General features: G+C 38.8%; 2 protein-coding genes across 8 annotated transcripts in view; both read right to left on the bottom strand.

Annotated features, from left to right (window-relative positions):
* aff4 (AF4/FMR2 family, member 4) overlaps window positions 1-13,704 on the bottom strand; it is a 30,343-nt gene extending 16,639 nt beyond the window's left edge. For 2 of the 7 annotated variants that reach the window (XM_051399806.1, XM_051399809.1), the window contains exon 1: window positions 13,388-13,704. Coding sequence is in view for 3 of the 7 variants with exons in the window: in XM_051399802.1 (XP_051255762.1) it covers window positions 215-347; window positions 4,837-4,853 (150 nt within the window). In the remaining 4 variants the exon portion in view is untranslated. Of the gene's footprint in view, window positions 1-214; window positions 350-4,836; window positions 5,123-13,387 lie in introns of those variants that run through there. The other 5 variants (XM_051399805.1, XM_051399802.1, XM_051399803.1 and 2 more) reach the window with 5 other exon arrangements.
* Window positions 13,705-14,755: 1,051 nt separating this feature from the next.
* On the bottom strand, window positions 14,756-20,314 carry zcchc10 (zinc finger, CCHC domain containing 10). The gene is made up of 4 exons (XM_051399812.1): window positions 20,223-20,314; window positions 18,712-18,873; window positions 17,697-17,738; window positions 14,756-15,566 (listed from the first exon to the last, which is right to left on the bottom strand). Exons 1-4 carry the CDS (start codon window positions 20,261-20,263, stop codon window positions 15,326-15,328), a joined length of 486 nt encoding a protein of 161 aa, XP_051255772.1. The 5' UTR covers window positions 20,264-20,314; the 3' UTR covers window positions 14,756-15,325.

Here is a 20,314-nt window from a genome sequence, read left to right as displayed (position 1 = left end):
AGCTAAACATTCCTCTTAGCAATTTAACAAAGCAGCAACAAAAAAAGCAAAGGCATACCTGTGATGTTTCAAAAAAATGTATGGTGATAGAACTATTATGACATGAATGCTCGTGGTGGTGTGTGCAGTTTTCATTTCCTGTCACTGTTACAAACTCCTCTAAACTGACTAATCAATTACATGTCAAAACTGAATGTGAGGTAAACAAATTTACCACTTTGTAGGGTTCAGGAAAGAGAGGGGAATTCGCTGGAAAGGCCTCTCCTCCTCCTCCCTGCTGGATTTCTTGATTTCTCCTTTCTCTTTCTTTCATTCGGAGCACATTCCGGTCCTCACGGTTCATGTTGCTAATAACACAAACAGAACAACAAGTCAACATAAGAACACGCTGAGGAGAGACAGTAAACAGACTTCTTATCTCATGGCTTTGCAGGGATGCCTATAAAAGAATGAGTATTATAAAAGAGATGAGATGTTCATGAAAGAAACACCTTTCGAGTCTGTAAAAAAAAAACCAAAAACAAAAACATACTCTTGGTCAACAGTGACGAAACATAACTAAACAACATTGGCTCTGCCGGTTCCTAGATAAATACCAGCTAGTTCAAGTTTCCAACTATTCACAACAGATCATAGAGCCAATCATCTATTCTCTTACTTTGAGTCAATTTTTTGGTACACCACAAATCGGACCATCATTAGTGAAACCTCACACATCATGAACAGAGTGGAGCATAGAGATAACCTGTGGAGAAAGTAGTCCCTAATAGGCTTAGGCTAGTCTAGACAATGTGCAGTAGCCTACTTCTGCTGCAATATAATCTCCTTGTACAGATGGCCAAGTATCCCAGCTGAAACTACTAATGGCAATTTTCAATCTTATCATACATTGGGATGTTTATTTATTACAAAGTGTATGATTGTTTGCTCACCAAATATATGATTTAAATAGAAAGGTTGATGGTTTTTAACAGTAAACAGTAAGAGCATACTGGAACTCACCAACGCCACATGAAAAGAATATGCAAGTCTTACCAGGAAAAGCACAGAGATAAAACAAACTAGGATTAAATAATAACCTACTCCTATTAAACTGCAGCTTGAAGCCGTAACTGTTAGCCAAACACAGGCCTCTGCCCTCACTGTCCTTCCGAGCATAATGTGTGCAGTGCAAACATAAAAGCAGAGAGCTATTTGAGGACAGAGACCTCGTAAGTGGATGTATGAATTCACACCAGGGGAAAACAAATAGCACCAAATGCATGAATATGTAATAAAACTGTGTACACTACCAGAGGAGTAAACACATCTGTTAACAAAAAGACTTTACGCTGGAAACTTTGGGCATTTGGACAGGACAAGGGTGTGTTCATTAAGAACAGCCAATCTGACAAAGTGAGACTTCTGTCTGTTGCGCACCTTGGTTGACAGAAAGTACTAGAGCTTTTAAACTAGAAACAAGCAAATCATCAGCCAGGCATGTCGCCTCCCAGGTTAAGACGACAGCTTCAGGCTCCGTCAATGACAATGATTTTAAGGCTGTTGACAGAGTGCGATTAGGCAGCAATCACACGGCCTCCTCCTAGATTATAAACTTTACTATGTGCGACTGAAAAGATGAAAAAAAAAAAGCATATGGGAAACTGATTTCAGAACAGGAAAATACACAAGTGCCAAAAAACACAAGGGAAGTAAAATGAGACGTGAAAGGTAGACAAAGTAGGCTTCATATTTGAGACTAAGAGTTTTCGGGAAATTATTTAAACTGCTCTTGCATGAAAACTGATCAGGACTATCAATCATCTAATTATGTTGTAGACTAACTCTTGTCAGCACTTGCGCAAAACAGTTCCAAGCTTCTTTTTTTTTTACAACTTCTGACTCATTATCTGTAAGCTCACCGATAAGCCTAAATAGTCATTTTCCAACCAAATTTTTTTTTACGAAACCTCTGCCTGCTTTACATCATCAGCAACACCCAACTTGAGTCATCGCTCAACAGGCAAGGTGATTTACACAGTACAGCTAAGGTACATTAAAGCAAAGCTCAGGAAGCAACCAAGACCATAACCCCGGTGAGCTGTTTGACACCCAACATTAACACCAGCTTTACCAGCAGAGGCGTAAGGAAAAGAAGAAAACATTGTTTAGGCTATCCATCATCCAAACATCTATCAACACACCACTGTTATCACCTCTAGGCTTTATTTGAGTTACAGCACAGCTAAAAACCAAGCTTAGACTATACATAGTCAAAAACTAAACAACAGACAGTGTTAAGAGTAAAAATACACAACAACAAACTTGCTTCAACTGACCGCTGATCACCTACAGACTGTCCACTACAGCTAACAGAGCTGGAGATTTACGGCAGCTGTATTCTAGTAGATTCAGTTTGATGTTAGTTATTTTGGCTAATCTACCACCCAGCCGACAAGTACCAACTATCATTCGAAGGTCTTTCATGCTATAAATGTTGTCTGTGGTTTAAGACAACCCCAATTTCATGCCCTGGAAATAAAGCTGCGCTCTACATCTCCACGGGTTAGACAAATAACTGAACAAATATGATCAGCGCAAATTGCCGTGGGGGAATTCAGTGCGCTGGTACTACTTTTACATGCAGATGAGCCTGTCGATTGTCAGCTTTGGAGTGGGGCTGAAAGTGTGAATGGGTTGCACTTGCACAGTGCTAAATGATCAAACGCCTCTGGCACAGCGTCCTTTGTAAACACCGCTCATGTTCATTCTGCCCAACCAATTAACCTGATCTTTCTGTCTTTATTAGTTGAACAAGGGGTTACACCCAGTCAAAATGCATCAAAACACTAAAGAAAATCATCAGACAGGGGCTCGAATGTCTGTGATTGGTTTCAGTGATACTGGGGTAAAAGTTCACTTTAAAAAAAAAAAAAGGACCACATTTTACTTTTCTGCTTTTCCAACATCAGAAAAACTTTATTGACAAGTTCCTCTGTCTCTTCTTCTAGAATCTTGGTTAACATGAAAGGCTAAACATAGGCCTCATCTCATGTGTTGATTTTCAAAGATCACTGCAGTCCTCTTTATGAAAGAAAAAAAAATAATAGTCAAAGTGTGCTTTTGGTTCTGAATAAATAAGTAAGTACACCAAGTACCCGAATGGAAGACAGAATGTGAAGAACTCGTGCTGATGATGTGACTGTGTGAATAAAGCTCAAACTTCTTTCAACCTGTTTTTGAACTGACCTTAGACCAGCCTCAAAAACCCAAATAGGTTATATGGAGAAGTTCATTAATGCCTTTATATAAATAATGAAACTTTCCGCCAAGACCTAATGCCTTCCTGTAAATATTCTGATAAGGAGTAAAGCCTCAAAATAAATCATAGGACTTTTAGGATTAGTTCATATCAACAGTTCTCTATATAGGAGTCGACAGATATGGGTTTTTCAAAGGCTGATGCCAATATTCTGAGAGCAGGGCAGCCCAAGGCCGATATGATATCATGATATGAAAACAAAGTAAAGTCATGTTTAATTCTATTCTAAGGGAAAACCAGGCATATGTTTACAGCATGATGCATGAGAGTTACAGTACAGGGCTCGAAACCCACCTTTTCACCACTTTCCCCAAAACTCCCAAGGGGGAGCGCTAACATGTTTCCACAGCAGACACACTGACAAGACCGCCTGCAGATGTATCTGAAGACATTTTGTGTTTATCGGCCTTGTGAACACGGTTAAAATCCGTCTATCCACTAGCTCTTTCCATTTGAACTTATTGATTCCTGAAAACCACTGAACCAACAGCACGTCCGCCTACATTGCTGGCCATGTGTCAACACACGTGTACTGTTTACAATACGGTGGACGGAAGCTAGTGTGTGCACGAATGGCTTAGCGTCACAAACAAGAGCAGGGGTCTGGCATGAGTAACTAGTACTACTACTACAGCACGGTGGCAGGGATGTCCCCGAGTCGAAGTCACAGGAATCCCCAGAATCAACTATTGCTACATGCCACACAGCATCACCAACTTACTCTCAAGTTGAGAATTGAGCCAACTATCGGGGGATTTCCCTGAACAGTTAAGGGGGATTGAGCGTATTGCTTATTTCTTTTGGAGAGCAGTAACAAAGATTGCGGGCTGTACAAATAAGACAGGACTCAATCACATGTAGCCTTCTGGGAAAAAAAAAAAAAAAAAAAAACACACTAGTGCCATATCCTACTGTCAACTCAGTTTGGGAAACACTCAGGACAAGCAATTGCATTTTACTGATTTGAAAAGCAAATGTTAGGAGACACAGATCATAAAAACAGCCTTGGTTTGAATTTTTGTTCGAGCCTGCATTTAAAAGGCCAGGCCATACGGCAGCTGTTTCAAAACAAAGAAAAACAAGCTTAAGCAAATCACTCATTACACAACATGAGTTTAAATGACATGTATTATCATCGAAGTGTAATGCCCAGCTATGTTTATTGTAATCATTCAACAGTGTGCCAGACTGAAAAGGTCAAAGTCTGCAGATTTGAAAAGGCAGTTCACTCTGTACCCAAATTAATCAGCTCATCTGTCTCTATCTAACTCACAACATAACAGCAAGGCCACGTCTTCAACACAATCAAAAAAAAAAAAAAAAAAAAAGGAGAGAAAAAGGGAAGAACTGATGGTCATCTGAGCACCATGAATACAGGACTGAGCTTCTGTGACACAGCCATTATGTAAGGGCATCCAAAAAACATTTAAGCGTGGCTTGTACAACAAAGTGAAAAATTAAGTTAGGGGGGCTTTATTCTTCCCAGAAACCAAGAGAAATAAGTAAAGCAGCCAACTAAGCTGTGCATGTCTTACCCTGACTGAGAGGCCATGGCCCCAACCACTGAAACATTGGAAGGAGGAGGAAGGAGGGTTCAGAGGATCTCCCAGGGATTCAGAAGTATTCTCGTCATGACTTGTCAGCCTATATTTCAACGTCAGCCTCCACCACTGAAGACAACATGGCCGTTTTTTTCCCCCTAAAATGTATCTGTGGGCCTCCAGCTGGAATAGTGTGGAAGACTATAGTTTCTTTACTCGACTCGAAGGTAGTGTATTTCCTTGGAGTGGAGACAAATCTGACTTAGGGAGGGGAGGTGACTGCTCGCTCTCGGGAGATACCACGTCGGCAAACAGCGGGGGTAGTCACATGCAGAGTGAAGACTAGTAGAGGAGCAGCTTTTGTTGCAGTTTGTGTAGTGTTTTAGGAGGTTAAAGCATGTGTGGAGAACGAGTGAGGTGAAAAGAGGCGGTGGGTGGAAGAGTATGAGAGATGTGTAAATGTTAAGAGTGAATGTGAGAGAGAAAGACGGGACAACAAAAAAAAAAAGAAATCTGGCTGCTGTCCTCAAGAGTGTCAGACAGTCCTGATGGCGCCTCTTGTCATAAATGCTAACAGCGCCGTGGGCCAATTTTAAATCTACAGCTATGAGTAATAACTGCCCAGCAAGGAGGAGAGGAATCTTTTAATCACAGTAAATCCTGAATGACTTAAAAAAGTGACAATGAAGCATAGTGATGAAGCATTTGTAAAGAGTGCCAAAACACTGTAATGCATAATAATTACACCTTTAAGTAATAAACCAAAAGAAGAGAGAGAGCGAGAAAAGAGAAGCCTCAAACTTCAAATTAAGAGAAGTAAAAACAAAAAGTGATAAAAATAAGAAGTGATTTAAAAATGGAGGTATTAGGTTATAATTAAACTCCGTCTAAGGCAGCCTTACAGCGATATTAATTTACTAAATAGCTTTGAAGGCCAATTAGGGAGAGCATCTACAGGGAGGAGCTGAGCACTGAGGGAGCAGAGAGGGGAACAAAAATCTCACCTCTCTCTGAGAATGGAACGCTCCACCTCGTCCCATAAAAGGAGATGTTATTTTACACCACAGGACCTCTCCTCCGTGTGATGTCACTGCCCTCGGTGAGGACCGGGCCAATCAGGGACCGTCTTTCCATCAACAACCCTCCCCCCTCCCTCCCTCCCCCCCACTATGCCCGGAGTACAGGGCACAGCACCCGTGCAGCTTGTTAAAGGGACAGTGCGCAGTTTCCGGCTGGTTGCAGGTTGTAATGAACGAGGTGTTTTCATCATCTACGTACGATGATGATGATGACACATGCTGACAAATGTGTTATCATCACATGTCGCAAAAGGTTTTTTTTAATCTAGTGCCATAAATTGCCGACATTGTGCCATTTTACTGCTGGTATCTATCTCTCTACCAGTCTCCTGTTTACAGCTGATTTTAAGATCTGATCACTTCTAAGGCACACTTCCAGGTTCCCCGGCTCCTTGATATAATATAGATAACCACCAAAGACATGGTGTACAGATCCAGATCATTCTAAGCTCTTCTCAAAGTCCAGATTTATAGCTAAACATCTTTTACACTTTTATATATTGTATTATAAGTTTGTAGTTTTTTTTAATTCATATAAAATTGTCACAGTTTTTCCAAATTGTAAGTTTATTATTTCTACTTATTCTTATCGATATCTATTAAATTCTTATTCACATTTCAGGTTGTTCTGTCTGTCTGTTTTTGTGAGTTTTCCCTTGTCCAAATTGAAGCTCTAAGGATTGTGGGTGTTGTTGTTAAAGATGTCAAGGCAAATGTAATTGTTTTGATTTTGGGCTATAAGAATAAAAACTGACTTTTACTTTCTTCTGATTTTTTCAACTCAGTATCTTGATTCTAGATTTGTCTCTCTTGCACTTGCTTTGAATTATCAAGGTTTTCTTTATTTGATCACTGAGGAATTCTGCTGCAATGAAGAGCCAAATAAAGAAAAATTGTAAAGTTTATTATCGTTTCACAAGACATCTTTGTTTGTTTCAAACATTTCACAACACACATAATGATGTTGCCGAATCATTTTGCAATATTTTACAATTCTTATTCAATTACTGTGGCATGTATGAGATAACGCAAAGTGAGCAAGAGAAAAATAATCCTGAAAACAAAGTCCAAAACCAGGAAACTCCCTTTGACTCAGTTCACAATCACTTTATTGTGACATTTTTGAAATGTGTCTTTAGACATAATTAACGGAAACTTTACGACTGCACAGTATTGCGAAGGGTTTCATGTCGTTATGATCAGGGCAGATGCTTTTGGAAATACTGTAATGTTTTGTATAATTTACAACTTAATTTAAAATGCAGCCTTTTTCTAATCTCTTTCCCCCTCTAAGTTTGTATTTGTAGGGAGTAGTCATATTCAGCACATTAATTATATATGTCATTTAGTTGTATAAATAGAAGTAGACCACTATCCTTGGTTGGTTTAATCAATAAATAAAATGTAACTGAGCACCTACAAAGCTGTGCGATACCGTTTAATTGGTATGAAATCTAAAAGTTTTTACACTCTGCTCCAAGTATGAAGATCACAAATGGTCCAAATTTTGCATTAACAACTCTAAGGCACACCATGTCATTTTCATTTGTATAATGGAGGTTAAGGAATACATATAGCATCATGTTCGGTCAATAATGTTTATTAAAAAAAAAAAAAAAAAAAAACACCCAAACTGTTACCCAACATAAATGTTTCCTGCAGTTTACAGAGAATATCTGAGTAATGGGTAGGCAGTGCCACCTCCCCTGGTGCTTTTGAGGCAAACCTGCTGACAGCAGGCATTCCAGAGGGAGTGTCCATTCAAATGCTGCAAACCTGCCTCATATAAGCAGCTGTTTGGGGACGACTGCTGTCACAACCAAAGCCATTAAGACAAGAACTATATCAGAATTTGACAAAAAAAAGTAATGGTTTTTGAAAATGCAGTGACTTGACTAAATCAAGACTCTCTTAAAATCAAATAAGGTTTCGTCAAGAAAACACAAATGGTGATATGTACTAGATCTTGTGCTAGTGCAAATATATATTCCTGTATGGCAGAAACATTATCTCATTCACACAATAATAGGGTTAATGAATAAGCCTAATTTTCTTTGAGCCTTTTATGCCAAAGCAAGATTGATGACTGACGATAATGGTTGAGCAAGACAATGTCAAAATTAGGATTAAGTCTAAGCATAAAGACTTCTTTAGTTGCTGCTTCAGTAAAAAAAAAAAAAACCCTTCAAAATGTCTCTGTGGCTTCTGATTAGCTCAAATTAACATATCAAAACAAGCCTCTAAATCTTGATTGGCATGTTCTCTAAACAACTGCTTATATCCTTTCATTCAGGCAGGTTTGAAGCATTTGAACTGACTCACAGCCTGGAATGCATCCACTCAGCAGGCGTGCATTATCACAATCAGAGGGAGCTGTTAGCACCGGGTCCCAGTGTTGTGACTGTTGCAATTAAATACTAGTTATTGACATTTCAGAGTTTGTTTTATATATCTGACATCCAGCAACTTTACTGAAAGGTGGGAGGTATTGTTCTCAATGAACACAAAACTCTGAAGCCAATATCTAACTGTGTATTTTGAAAATTGCACTATATTACTTTAGGACAGTAGAAAAAAAACCTTTAAGCAGCAACTTCCTCAAACTTTTAGGCTGATACAAGAGTGTTTAATAGGTGTTGTACAATGAGATGTTACATTGGGTTTTGCATTTAGATTAATTTCTCAGACATTAAAAGGAAGAATGTGTGGTAAAGTCTATAGCATAAATGGCTAAACTGTACACACCTGGGAAGTTGTGGATTTAGAATTGAAAAATAATGTCAGATGAGCTCAGTAAGAAAAGCGCTTTCGCTAGCAGGTTCGGCACAAATGACACACTGGGTACTTTCTTTTTCTGCCACATTGTGAGTGGAACATGACACACAACCCTCAATTATCTTGACAATGTTTCCAAAAAACCTGCGTCATTCAAACTCTTCAATGTGCAAGCCAAAAAGCTTTTTTTGGTTTTTTTTTTGCATGTCCCTCCTCACCCTTATCTGAACTATGGTAAGAAGAAAAGTTTACACTCACACCTATCACCATCATATATAGTACAATAGTGTATGATAAAACTATGGTTTAAACTTAGCATATTCAGTACACTCACACACACAAAATGTTTAATTCTCATAGTGAAGAGTAAAACAAGCCTTAAAGGCAAAAATCTGGGACAAAGTATTCACTCTTATTAAAAAAAGGATCCCAGTGATTTATTAATGATAGATTTGATAAAACTGTTACAAACGTACTTGTGCAACCTCAAATACCTCATCTACTAAAGTCTTTAAATGAAAACAATGAAACAATCTACTTAACAGGCTATTACTCGCCCAAAACATGAATCAACTGTCCCTTAGTCAAGGTAATTTTAGCCTTTAGAAACTCCAATGACCCTGCTGAAACATGACCCAAGCAAATTAAAATGAGGGCGTCATGCTACTTTTACAGCACCAACATGCAGTCAGTCCTATTTCTTACATGTGACAACAGAAGTCAAAAATGAACCCAACCTTATTGAGGAGTCATAGGAATTTCTGCTTTATCTAATAGTTTCCCATATATCAGTCGTATCAGTCACAATCGTATTACTCCGAGAGCAGTCTGGGCTCAATTTGACACTGGAATATCTGCCCGACTACAAATAGAAACGCGCTAACCTATAGCTTACTACTCTGGACCTCTAAATAAACCCTCATAATACACCCCTCCCCACAGGCACTTTGATACATGCTGTGGCCAAATGTGAATGAAGACGCCATTTGATGAAGAATTTAATAGTTTGATTCAAAAAATTGGTGTCTTTGTAACGCTGGCTCTACTTAAGAAGCTTAATTTAGCTCAATATTAGTTTCTTTCTGTGTATTACAAAAAAATAATACATGATATACTTCTCATTTAACTCTTCTGGGTCCATCTCACTATATGGGATTTTCACTGTTTATGTTGCTGATCCATTTTTATTGCCTGCAAAGCACTAACCCTCCTCTGAAAAATGTTATGTCAATGAATTCCATTGCTGTTCATCATAAGCATTACTGCTGGGATAGACTACGACTGACGTTATCACTTCCAGGCCAATGTTATAGAGCGAAAATCTCAGATCTCGGATGTATGCCAGATCTGTGAGATGAAATGACCTTAATGAGCTTCACCTCCACCGTACTATATACCAACATGAGAGCTTAACTCACATCCTAGAGAACAAAAGCTGAAGAACAGATGCATGAGGTCAGGACACAGTGAGTAGCATATTTTTCTGCTGTGTGAGCAACAGTACAGAGGGATAAAAAAAGAGCTGCTGATGTCTGATTAGATTCGAGCTAATTAAACTGGCAGACTCTGGAAGAGCCTTCAAACAACTTACTTTCGACAAGCTTCTCTTTGTAAAGGAAATTAGATCTGATTATAAACTTAAAGGCCTTAGCTGAAGACACAATTAGCTCTAACTTTGGGTAGGGTTTAAAGAATAACAGCTCAAAAAAATCTGCAGTAAATCTGTACAATAAACAAACTAGTTGACGGCCATGATACCTTCGAGACTTCACCTATTAAATCCAACTCAACCGGCAAACGGAGATGATGGCGATAATGCAAGATAAAGGAGTACTGTAAAGCATTTCGGTTTATTCAGACAAGGACTACTCAGTTTTGTGAGGGCAGCCCTACAATCTTGCACAATTACTTGCTGTTGTTGAAGAGCCTGAAGCTAGGTAGTGCTCATTTTCCAAATATCCAGCCTGTAAAACCGCAGTGTACTACCACCGCAATGTACAATAGATGTGTCAAAGCCAAAGAAAACATGCACCCACTCCTCCGTCTGGAACGGACAAAACAAGTGACCATAACATCTCAACAGAACATGTGCATGTGCCCTTTGCTTGGCTACAGAGGAAATAGTTATACTAAAGCCACAGAGCAAAACCTAAACAGGAAGTGAAGAGGATTTCACAGTGAGCTGCGTCACAGGGAGTACAAGCACAAACCTTTATCTGCCATGACACACTGACCATGGTTGCATGGTCTGCATTAGATTGAATGTGAACTTTTATTATGAACAATAAAACTATTTCAATTAGTTTGTTAACTTTGGTTGTTTAAAAGAACGGTTCCATTAATCTTCCCACAATCAAAAAAATAATGACATTAGGAGAGACCTAATACCTTGCTCATGTCTCGTATGCCTGTCTGCTTAAGATTTCCTTATTTGTTCCTGTGCTAATCCTATATACCAAAACTACAACCACCAGTTACATGCTTCCACCCACCACTGTTTTAAAAGAAGAGGAGACCAAACAGGGAGTGTGCAACATGGTGAGCTATTGCTTTAACAGCTTACAATAACATGTGGTATCTTAAACTTCTCTTTTATTCCTCAATACCAGGGTAAATACTATTACATGTTGAAGTTATTAGGTTATGGATTTTTGCTCTTAGCCTAAGTTATCATTGAAACAGCTCTCCCCACATCGGCATCAGTCTGCCTGCAGAATGTATATTAAAGTTTCTGACATATTGCTGTCATGGTACACTCTATATTCAGGTTTGGCAACTGCATTATGCTTCAAGCTGCTCTTTGTACTGTTATACATGGGAGAAGTTTTAAATGCTATCTATCATCAAACAGTTTGCTTTTAGTGTCAAATGTTGGGGGGGGAGAAAACTCCACCCAAGAAGTTTACTGTAGTGCCGTTAAGTTGTTTACATGTGCTTTAATAATGTAAGTTGGAGTACTCTACAGATCCACTGTGCTTACTCAGACTGAGCTTATATCCACTAGTGTAATTATGAAAATGATTCTTACATTCTTTAACAGCGTAATACCTTAATCTGGTAAGTACTGTGGCTAGTGTCATTGTCTAATGGAGCAGGGAGATGTTAATCTTTGTCTTAATTAAAGATGAAAGCAATATCATCCAGGGTTGGGAACCGGGAATCTGGTTCCAAAATCGTTCGATCCATTGGGATTACCTCCCTTCAAACTTATTGATTCCCTTTATCAATGCCAGCATATTTTTCCGACAGTTTCTGATATTGCGAAAACGACTACGTCAAACTTGTGCGTCTACACTGCTGGAAACTTGCAACAAGGAGTCATGGCTTAGAGGAAGGAACAGTTCAAGTCTCATTTTACTTAGAAACTGAAACTACTATAACTCTACACTGAGTTTAGACTCTCTTACACGCAGAATAACCATCAGAAACCCAGCTCCCTAATGTCAGCACGGAGATAAAAACACTTCAACCCACTAACTAAAAGCCCAAAACATCCATCGCCTGACTACAGATGTGCCAGTTCACAGCTACCTGCCATAAATGAGTTCATGACCTTAGGCCTCCCCCACCACGATCTGTCACCCAAGAAAAACAATTTGATAGCTCTGTCCTGGTCTCCTATGTGCCAAGTGTATCCTGCTAGTTATAAACACACAAGTACCGCTGATATTCCTAACTGCTGAGAGTTACTCTGGACTTATGATGTATTTTCTGGCCCTTCCCCCAACCGTGGCACGTAAAATGGCTTCCTAGAAAAGCATATCAGCTGTCCCTTTGGTAGACACACTGACTATTCTGTTGCCTTTCCACGCAATAGTCATTCTGGGTCATTGGGGATTTTGACTGAAGACAACTTAAAAGTGGCACTGAGAGCAATCCGGTATCATAAAATGAGGATAACCGTAGGACGAAGAGAGGCTCACGTCCAAGCACAACAAACCCAAAAGTTTTTGCTCGTCACTGTGAGAAAACCGACGACTGTTATGGGCCTCGGATTAGTTACATTTTTCTGCTGTTTTCGGTACAGAAACTGCCTGCAAGTCAAATAATAGTTGCTCGTGTTTGAATCGTCCAGCTTCGCGAGTTCATCTAACACTTTAGTGCACTCAATTTTGATTGGACAGCAGTTATTTGCATGATAAACAAAAAACTGTGCGCAGCTTCTTGTCGTACCATCTAAAACAATAACGCCGCTTGTCGACAGCGTGATATTAGTAATGCTTAGGTGTGTTACAAGTGAAGTCAACGAGGGGCTAAACAGAGAAACACAAACATCAGACGTCATGACCTGTTAGCCAACATTACGTGAACGAAAACATGAACACCGCATCTACGGTGTCCGTCTCGCTTCTCGCAGTACGGGAAGCCAACCTCGCCACATAACAACACAATTTAGCTTTATTGGAATTATAACAATCAGCGGGTTTGCCGTCACCAGGGCTCAAAAGTAGCTTACGAGGTCTAACCCATTTAGCAGGAGAGCTAACACGCTACCTTACGAGCACTACCTGCATATTTGCTTTAGCATAACGTTAGCTAGCCGTTCAGAGGGCTAGGCTAGCGGCTAGCTAGCTATGAAACCATTGAAATGTTCTGCGGGAATTTAAATTAACATCCACTCCAAATATCAGATAGCCGCTAAGTACAGTTAATAATCAAACAACATATTTTGTGATATCTAGCATCCTTACCTCTTGTCTTCTTTTTAGGCCCAAACCATTCTAGCTATTGGAAAGCTCTTTTCTCTTTGTCTTTTCCACTTCCAGTTACACGCAAAATGGACTCAGCAAAACGCTTAACAGCTAAAATACTAAAACCAAATGGACGCTCTCCATCTTTTTCTTAAACCGCAACTGCGCATCGATCGGAAAACAAAACAAAATCATTTTGTCCCTCGTTCATTTTGGTTTTTTTTTTGTTGTTTTTTCTTCCCCCTGAACAGAAGTGACTGATAGGTAAGGCTGCTAGCTAAGTTAAGTAGCCAGCAGGTACCACAGACAGGACTGGATGCATGGATGGCAGCAAGCGGTGCTGCCTTCACTTCCCGTCGGAAATATCTCAAACCAACCACATAACCAAGTAAAAATTATGGGGAAGTTCATTTTCTGTGAGCGTGACAAGGAAATATATGCTTTTTTTTTTTTTTTTTTTGGTGAGCCATGGAGTCCATTTGAACATACCCCTGACTCTACTATTCAGGTGGTATGTACAACTTGAGAGGAGATTGTTATTTTGACTGCGGACAGTCACAGTGTCAGCTTACCGATCACCGACACGGAAGTGGAGTTGAATGTAGTGAACCATTTAAATGTTGACTGGACAGTTTCACAGTCACAGCGCGGCCATTTATTATTGATGGTGAGAATTCCCACATGCTCTGAATGCAACATTCCTGTGACGCACAGGTTGGTCAGACTTGACGTTCAGGACGGATATCACGGAGAGCGTTTCATTGTTCCCCAATGTTGATTAATATCTTATTTTAAATACACAAGTGGACTACTAAATTCAGTTGTCACACGTCTTTCGGTTGATAGATACAGACACATTTACTGTACATTTAGTTACACACCTATAATGTATTTTTCTCTGATCTATTAATGGATACATTTTTTTCTGCCATCAACTTCAGACATTTTGTGTGCTTCAGTGTTCAGCAATTCAAATGTATGAGTTCATCCAGAAGTTCTGAAAGTGGTTGTGTAAAAAGCTAGAGACCTGCTTGGTTATAGCTTTCATGCACACCTGGTAGGTTTTATAAAGGTTAAAACAAACTTTTTGAGATATTGACATCTGACTGATTGGATTGGTCTATTATTTGGAAATATATATAAAGTAAAAAATAACTGCCCTGACAAAAAGCAATAAACTATTCCCAAAAAAAAGATTAGTTTCATCAAGCACATTCAGAAATAAAGATTTGTGCAACTTTTAAGTTACTCAAGTGGCACACATTTCAGTAACTAAGCCTATTTATTACCATTTTATTCTCAAATTCATGAATGTAAAGTCATAAGGTTTCTTTTTAACAAAATAAAAAAAGCAAATATGCAAGAGCCTTAAAAATAAAAACAAGCCAAGTTTATTTTACAGGGAAACAAGCAACTGCAATGTCATAGCAACAAGACTGTCTAATTTCAAACTAAGTTAAAATTTGACAAACAAAACTTTTATTCAGTATCCTTTAAAAGGTCTCGTATCAGTGTCTTTTCAATATATGGTGTTGCTTTATTAAGGTTGTGAGCTGTACAGATTAACTTTGACTAAAAATATACTTTAGTACAAAAATCACAAACTGGACATAAATATGCACATTAGTTTCCTCAGATATTTAAAAATGTATATCCTCAGTAGGCCTACAAACTTGGGAAAATATCACATTAACAGAAGCAACAGGGGAAATATGTTTTGAAAAAAGAACCTGACACAATGGGCAACCCAAAATAATATTTTCTTTTTGATCTCCATTTTTGCTAAAACTATACGAGCAGTATGCGACTGTAGGATTTACAACCCTAAGGGTGTCCTATCCATTCAAACCCAACCAACCATGACGGAAAAAAAAGTGTGTACTGCTAAAATTACTCAGGGAAACAAACAACAAAACCCACTAATGCGAACATATTTATTCATTTCTTCTTTTTCTTCTTCTTTGGAGGTCCTTGATCTGAATCGCTGCTGCTCCCTGAGTCTGAGCTGTCTGAGGACGAAGAAGAGGAGGAAGAGGTGGAGGAGGAAGAGCTGTCATCGTCGCTGTCACTGCTGCTGTCGCTGTCATCTGAAGAGGAGCTGGAGGAGTCGCTGCTGTCTGATGATGAGTCACTGGAGGAGCCGTCTGAATCACTGCTGCTGTCGCTGGAGTCTTTAGCCCTGAGTGCAAGTGGCGGAGCACAAAAGGAAAAAACATGAGCGCAGAAAAACAGAACAGCGTGTATTGTTATTAAGGTCTCACGCTGTACCTGTTACAATCTGGTTTTTGTACTGTCACTTCGCAGAGGAGAAGAGATGAGAAGAAAGGGATGTGCTGTGATTTTGAAGTGGGTTTTTTTGTAACCTTCTTCACAGTGACATGCTGTGCTCGCCTACTTTTGAAAGTGAAATGACACAAAGTCTACGATGCCATGTTTTTGTTTGGTTGTTTTACTTAAACTGAGAAAAACAGTGGCAAACTGGGAACATTACCTGCACCATGTAGTATAAGAAAGCATTTGATATCTCTTGACAGATAAGCACCTGCCCCTCCGACAACCAGACAAACACGGCCTTATGGCAACTTTGCACGACACAAGAGTTATAATGACAACGCAAGTAAGTGGCTTCCATACTGGAGGTGAGAGGAGTAGAAGGCGGGGAGTGAAACGAAAGCTGAACAGACCATTTGTCACAGCAGACATTTTGACTTGGCAAACGCAGTGGTAGCTAATAACGTTATTAATTGTTGCATAGCACTGCAATAATGGCTGGAACTAAGCCATCGTTCAGCTTATTAGTCAAGTCAACGGCAAGTCAAACAATTTATGCTGTAAAAAAAACAAAAACAAAACTACAAATGTGATTCACAGAGCGCTCAGATACTAACCGGCTACACTGTCATGGGACACTTTAATGTTATTAGTAACACCCATGCTTTTTCCTGCTGGGACAAGGCAGACTGTCTGCAGTGAAAAAGGCCTATTACCAAACCGTTTTTGGATGTGACTGTGAACAATAAAGTACAATTTGAAAAGGCACGACACACAAAATGAAAAGCATATTGCAGCAGGTTTTTCAGCACATATGACCTTTAGAAACAAATACAAACAGTACATCAGTACAGCCACAAGATCATATGTAGAAGCAGACATTGAAAGAAGTGGATTAGAAACCATCACCACTGCAATATGATGAAATCGTAGAATCTTTTGACATATGACAGCATTTATTACTGCTGGTCTATAAGATAAAACACTTAAGCAGTTTTGAACTGTAGTGGCTCATAGTCGTCACTAGAGGGAGCTGTTACGTCACACTACGGCCAATGCTGCTCAAATAAGACTCTATAGTCAAGAGTGCAACAGTAATACTACAAAGGAAGTCATCTTCTATCCATGAACATCATGACATCCCTTTCATGGCCAATTTTCACATCTGTTAAAACTTAAATCCACGTGATGACGACTCTCACATGACTTTCATGTGACTCCCATGTGACCTTATTGCCCTGGGGTGACGATGTGTTAATGACCCAAACAAATTGAAATGCTAAGAGACACCACACCAGTCAGCAGAACTAAAGAAGCCTTTTTGATGAATATTGTAACATCTTCAAGACTAAAAACATTCGATCTATTTGCTTTCAAACTATATATATATATATATATATATATATATATATATATATTAGGGTGTGTGTGTGTGTGTGTGTGTGTGTGTGTGTGTGTGTGTGTGTGTGTAAAGTGCACTACATGATAATTTCTGAAATAGCTACCTGAACAAGGTATTGATGTAGAACACTATCAGTACTAGTACAACTTACTAGCTGATAAACATGTGTAACTGTGACTAAAATAAAGTCGGTTCAAAATTAAAACATTTTATACAAACTAAAATGTAATGTCACCAAGAATTGAACTTAATAAAACTATAATTTGGCCAAAGGGGGAAAAATAACTGCTGGTCTATTACTTATAGGGCTAGCATGTAGGATTTAGGAGATTTAGTGGCATCTAGGGGTGAAATTGCAGATCACAGGAGAAACTGGAAGGCAATCGCAGCATCTGTAGATAAAAACTGTTCATTCTCTAGGTAACAAAAACATAAAGATTCCTATATTGAGGTGATTATACACTAATGAAAACATACCTATGAATATTTCATTTTCTGTCAATAGAACCTCCTAAATTTTACACACTGGACCTTTAAGTATTTTTGTACATAAACTGCCTTTAGTAATTATTCCACATCAAAACACTGAGGAGGATAATACAGTTCAAAATATAGTTTAATATTCATTTTACTTACTTCTTTTTAATTTTCTTCTCACTGGAGCCTTCTCTTCCTGGTCTGTAGAGAGCAAAAAGCAACAGTCTTAGTGAAACTTATTTGACAATAAGCTGAGCCTCAGTTGGGCCGTTACTCACAAGTAATGAAGTATTATGTGATAGATGTGTTGTTGCCTAAAGATTGGTCATCTATCAGATCAAACCAGCCAAAAACATATTTTTTCCATGGACTGCATACCGCACTTGCTGCTTGTTTAAAACATATAAAAAAATAAAAATAACAATATGCTGTATTTATCAAGACGTCCTCTAGATGGCGATAAATGGGTCAGGTTATGTACAGTGACAGTAACACAGTATAGACTTCTTTACGTGTGTGTCCTTTTCGTAATGAGAGTACAAAAGTGGCTCAGTTTATTCTACACACTAAATTATCTAGTGTGTTTTTGCTGCCCCATGGCAAACAGTGTCTTACAACATCACATATAAGCTTAGTTTGTCACACTCGCTGTTCCTCTCAGTCCAATTTCCCTGACTAAGACAACTTCAGTCTGGTCTCCCACCTCATTCCAGACCATTAGGAAGAGCAGACTGTAAAGCCAAAAAGTGAGAACACAAGCTTCTCTCCCTATTTAGAGGTTTCAGAGTCCATGATTACTGAGCTGATTGAATGCCAGAAACTCTACCCATAAATCAAAACTCACTGTCTGTACACCCATTTGTTAGCCCGCTATTTCACCGGCACTTTTTGGTGTAGATGCAACCACAGCATTGGCAGTGAAAGACAAATATAAAACAATATAAATATTTGACTATTGGCCCCACAGTGTGCCCTTTTTCCTACCAAATACTTAAATAATGCTGCAAGAGATGTTTGGAGAGCTCTGATGAACACTTCATGCATCCAGAAGCTGTAAATATACTGTATTATATTAGTCGATTATAATCTTAAACATGTATTTCAATGGCATAAAATGTAATCAGCAAAGACGTGTCTCTCTGTCATTAGTGGTGAACTGATGGAGACACCTTACCCGGTGATGCTGAGGGGTTTGTTTTCATTCTCCTTGAGTTTCTTTTTCATCTCAACTGTTCTTGATGGTCTGTGCACATATTTCCGTTTCCCCGAGCACTCGTACGTCCAGTGTCCCATCTCCAAACACTTCTGGCAACGCACATGTTGTTTGTTCGCCTCCCTGTGTGTAATAAACAAGACAAATCTGAATGAGGATAAACAACAACAGTCACTACAACAGCGAATAAAAAAAGAAATCATTGTCACTGCTGCTAAATTATCTTGTTGTCAGTTGAATCTTAATTGTCAAGAACTACTTTTCTCTAAAGTAAAGCTTTGTTAGCTGGCAAAACTGTTTTAAGTTTGAACAAGTTAGCTAATATTATAAATCAAACATACAGTCAACCCTTTCACACCCCCTGCAGTATGTCCATGTTCCTCCAACGTCACTGCCCTATGAATGCAGTCTGTCTCATGATCTCCCCTCCCTAAGTTTAAGTTAAGATTGGTAACTACTCTGTTAAAGTCAATGGACTCGTGGTTATACTTTTGGAAACAACATGTTAAAGAGAAACAGACTTTGACTGGAGATGGGATGCAATCTAAGCACAACCTCCTGAAACCTGTCCTGTCTGTTTCCATGTGCTGTGAGAGATGAATTAAAAACTAAATGTGATATGTGCTTCTCTGTGACTGTGTTTTGATCTACATGTATTCAGGTCTCTCTTGTAAATGAGATGATTAAATAGTTAGAATAGCTCTGCAGTTCTAATATTTTCCACATTGATCATATTGAGCCACTGTGCCCTGTTAAAGAAACTAAACTAAAATATAATGGTATGTAGTAAAAAGGGTCGATTAAAGTGACAAATACATTTCTTTTTCAATATGAATATGAAGGAAAGGACTGTTCATTCTCTTCTGCTGGCAAAGCTCTCTATAGACACATAAATCCTTCACACTGCTGTATGCAGGAGTCTAAATGTATTTTTAAAAAGCCAAAATGAATAATAAAGCAGCCCAACATTATGTACCTGTCTGACTCTTTTTCTAGAGAGGGAATGTGAAGAACATCACACAGATGATACAGCAGATCTTAATGATACTGTAACAGCCAATATATTGATACGGAAGCAATATTATCGGGTTATTTTTCTCTATATGACAAATCAAATATTTCAGTCAGCACACGGTTATTGAGTTAGTTAGTTGATATATCTCACATTAAAACTTGGAATAAACTGAACTCTACTCGGTTATTCGCGTATTGAAACGTATCAGCTACGAGTTCAGAGACTAACTCGACGTTAAAGGAACAGAAACAAGTCGGAATAATAATAATAATTCAGTGTTTAGAGAAAGACCGCGGCGCATTGGTGCTGCCATTAAAGCCCTGCAGGGTTTCTAATTTACCTCCTATTTAAACCACCAAGGTCGACGAATTCAACGCTGTTTCTATTTAAAAGACAACTGTGTTCGCAAAACAATGAAAACGGCACACATTTATATAGTTATTTAAATTATACTCACGCTTGCCTCCTGGCTATTATTCTATGCATGGGAGTCGCCATGTTGCAATTTACTTTTTCTTCTTCGTTGGTAGGAGACCAGGACGTATTTCC

The sequence above is a fragment of the Dicentrarchus labrax genome, unplaced genomic scaffold (genome assembly GCF_905237075.1).
Source record: "Dicentrarchus labrax unplaced genomic scaffold, dlabrax2021, whole genome shotgun sequence".
In the NCBI taxonomy this organism is placed as follows: Eukaryota; Metazoa; Chordata; class Actinopteri; family Moronidae; genus Dicentrarchus; species Dicentrarchus labrax.
This window is presented reverse-complemented; position numbering and strand designations above follow the sequence as displayed.

Bases quoted from the DNA above. Each gene is read 5' to 3' on its own strand.
- zcchc10 (XM_051399812.1), bottom strand. From the start codon at position 20,263: ATGGCGACTCCCATGCATAGAATAATAGCCAGGAGGCAAGC. The intron at 17,739-18,711 runs GTAAGGTGTCTC...TGCTCTCTACAG, and splicing joins AAACCCCTCAGCATCACCGG to ACCAGGAAGAGAAGGCTCCA. The intron at 15,567-17,696 runs GTAAGTAAAATG...ACTTGCACTCAG, and splicing joins GAGAAGAAAATTAAAAAGAA to GGCTAAAGACTCCAGCGACA.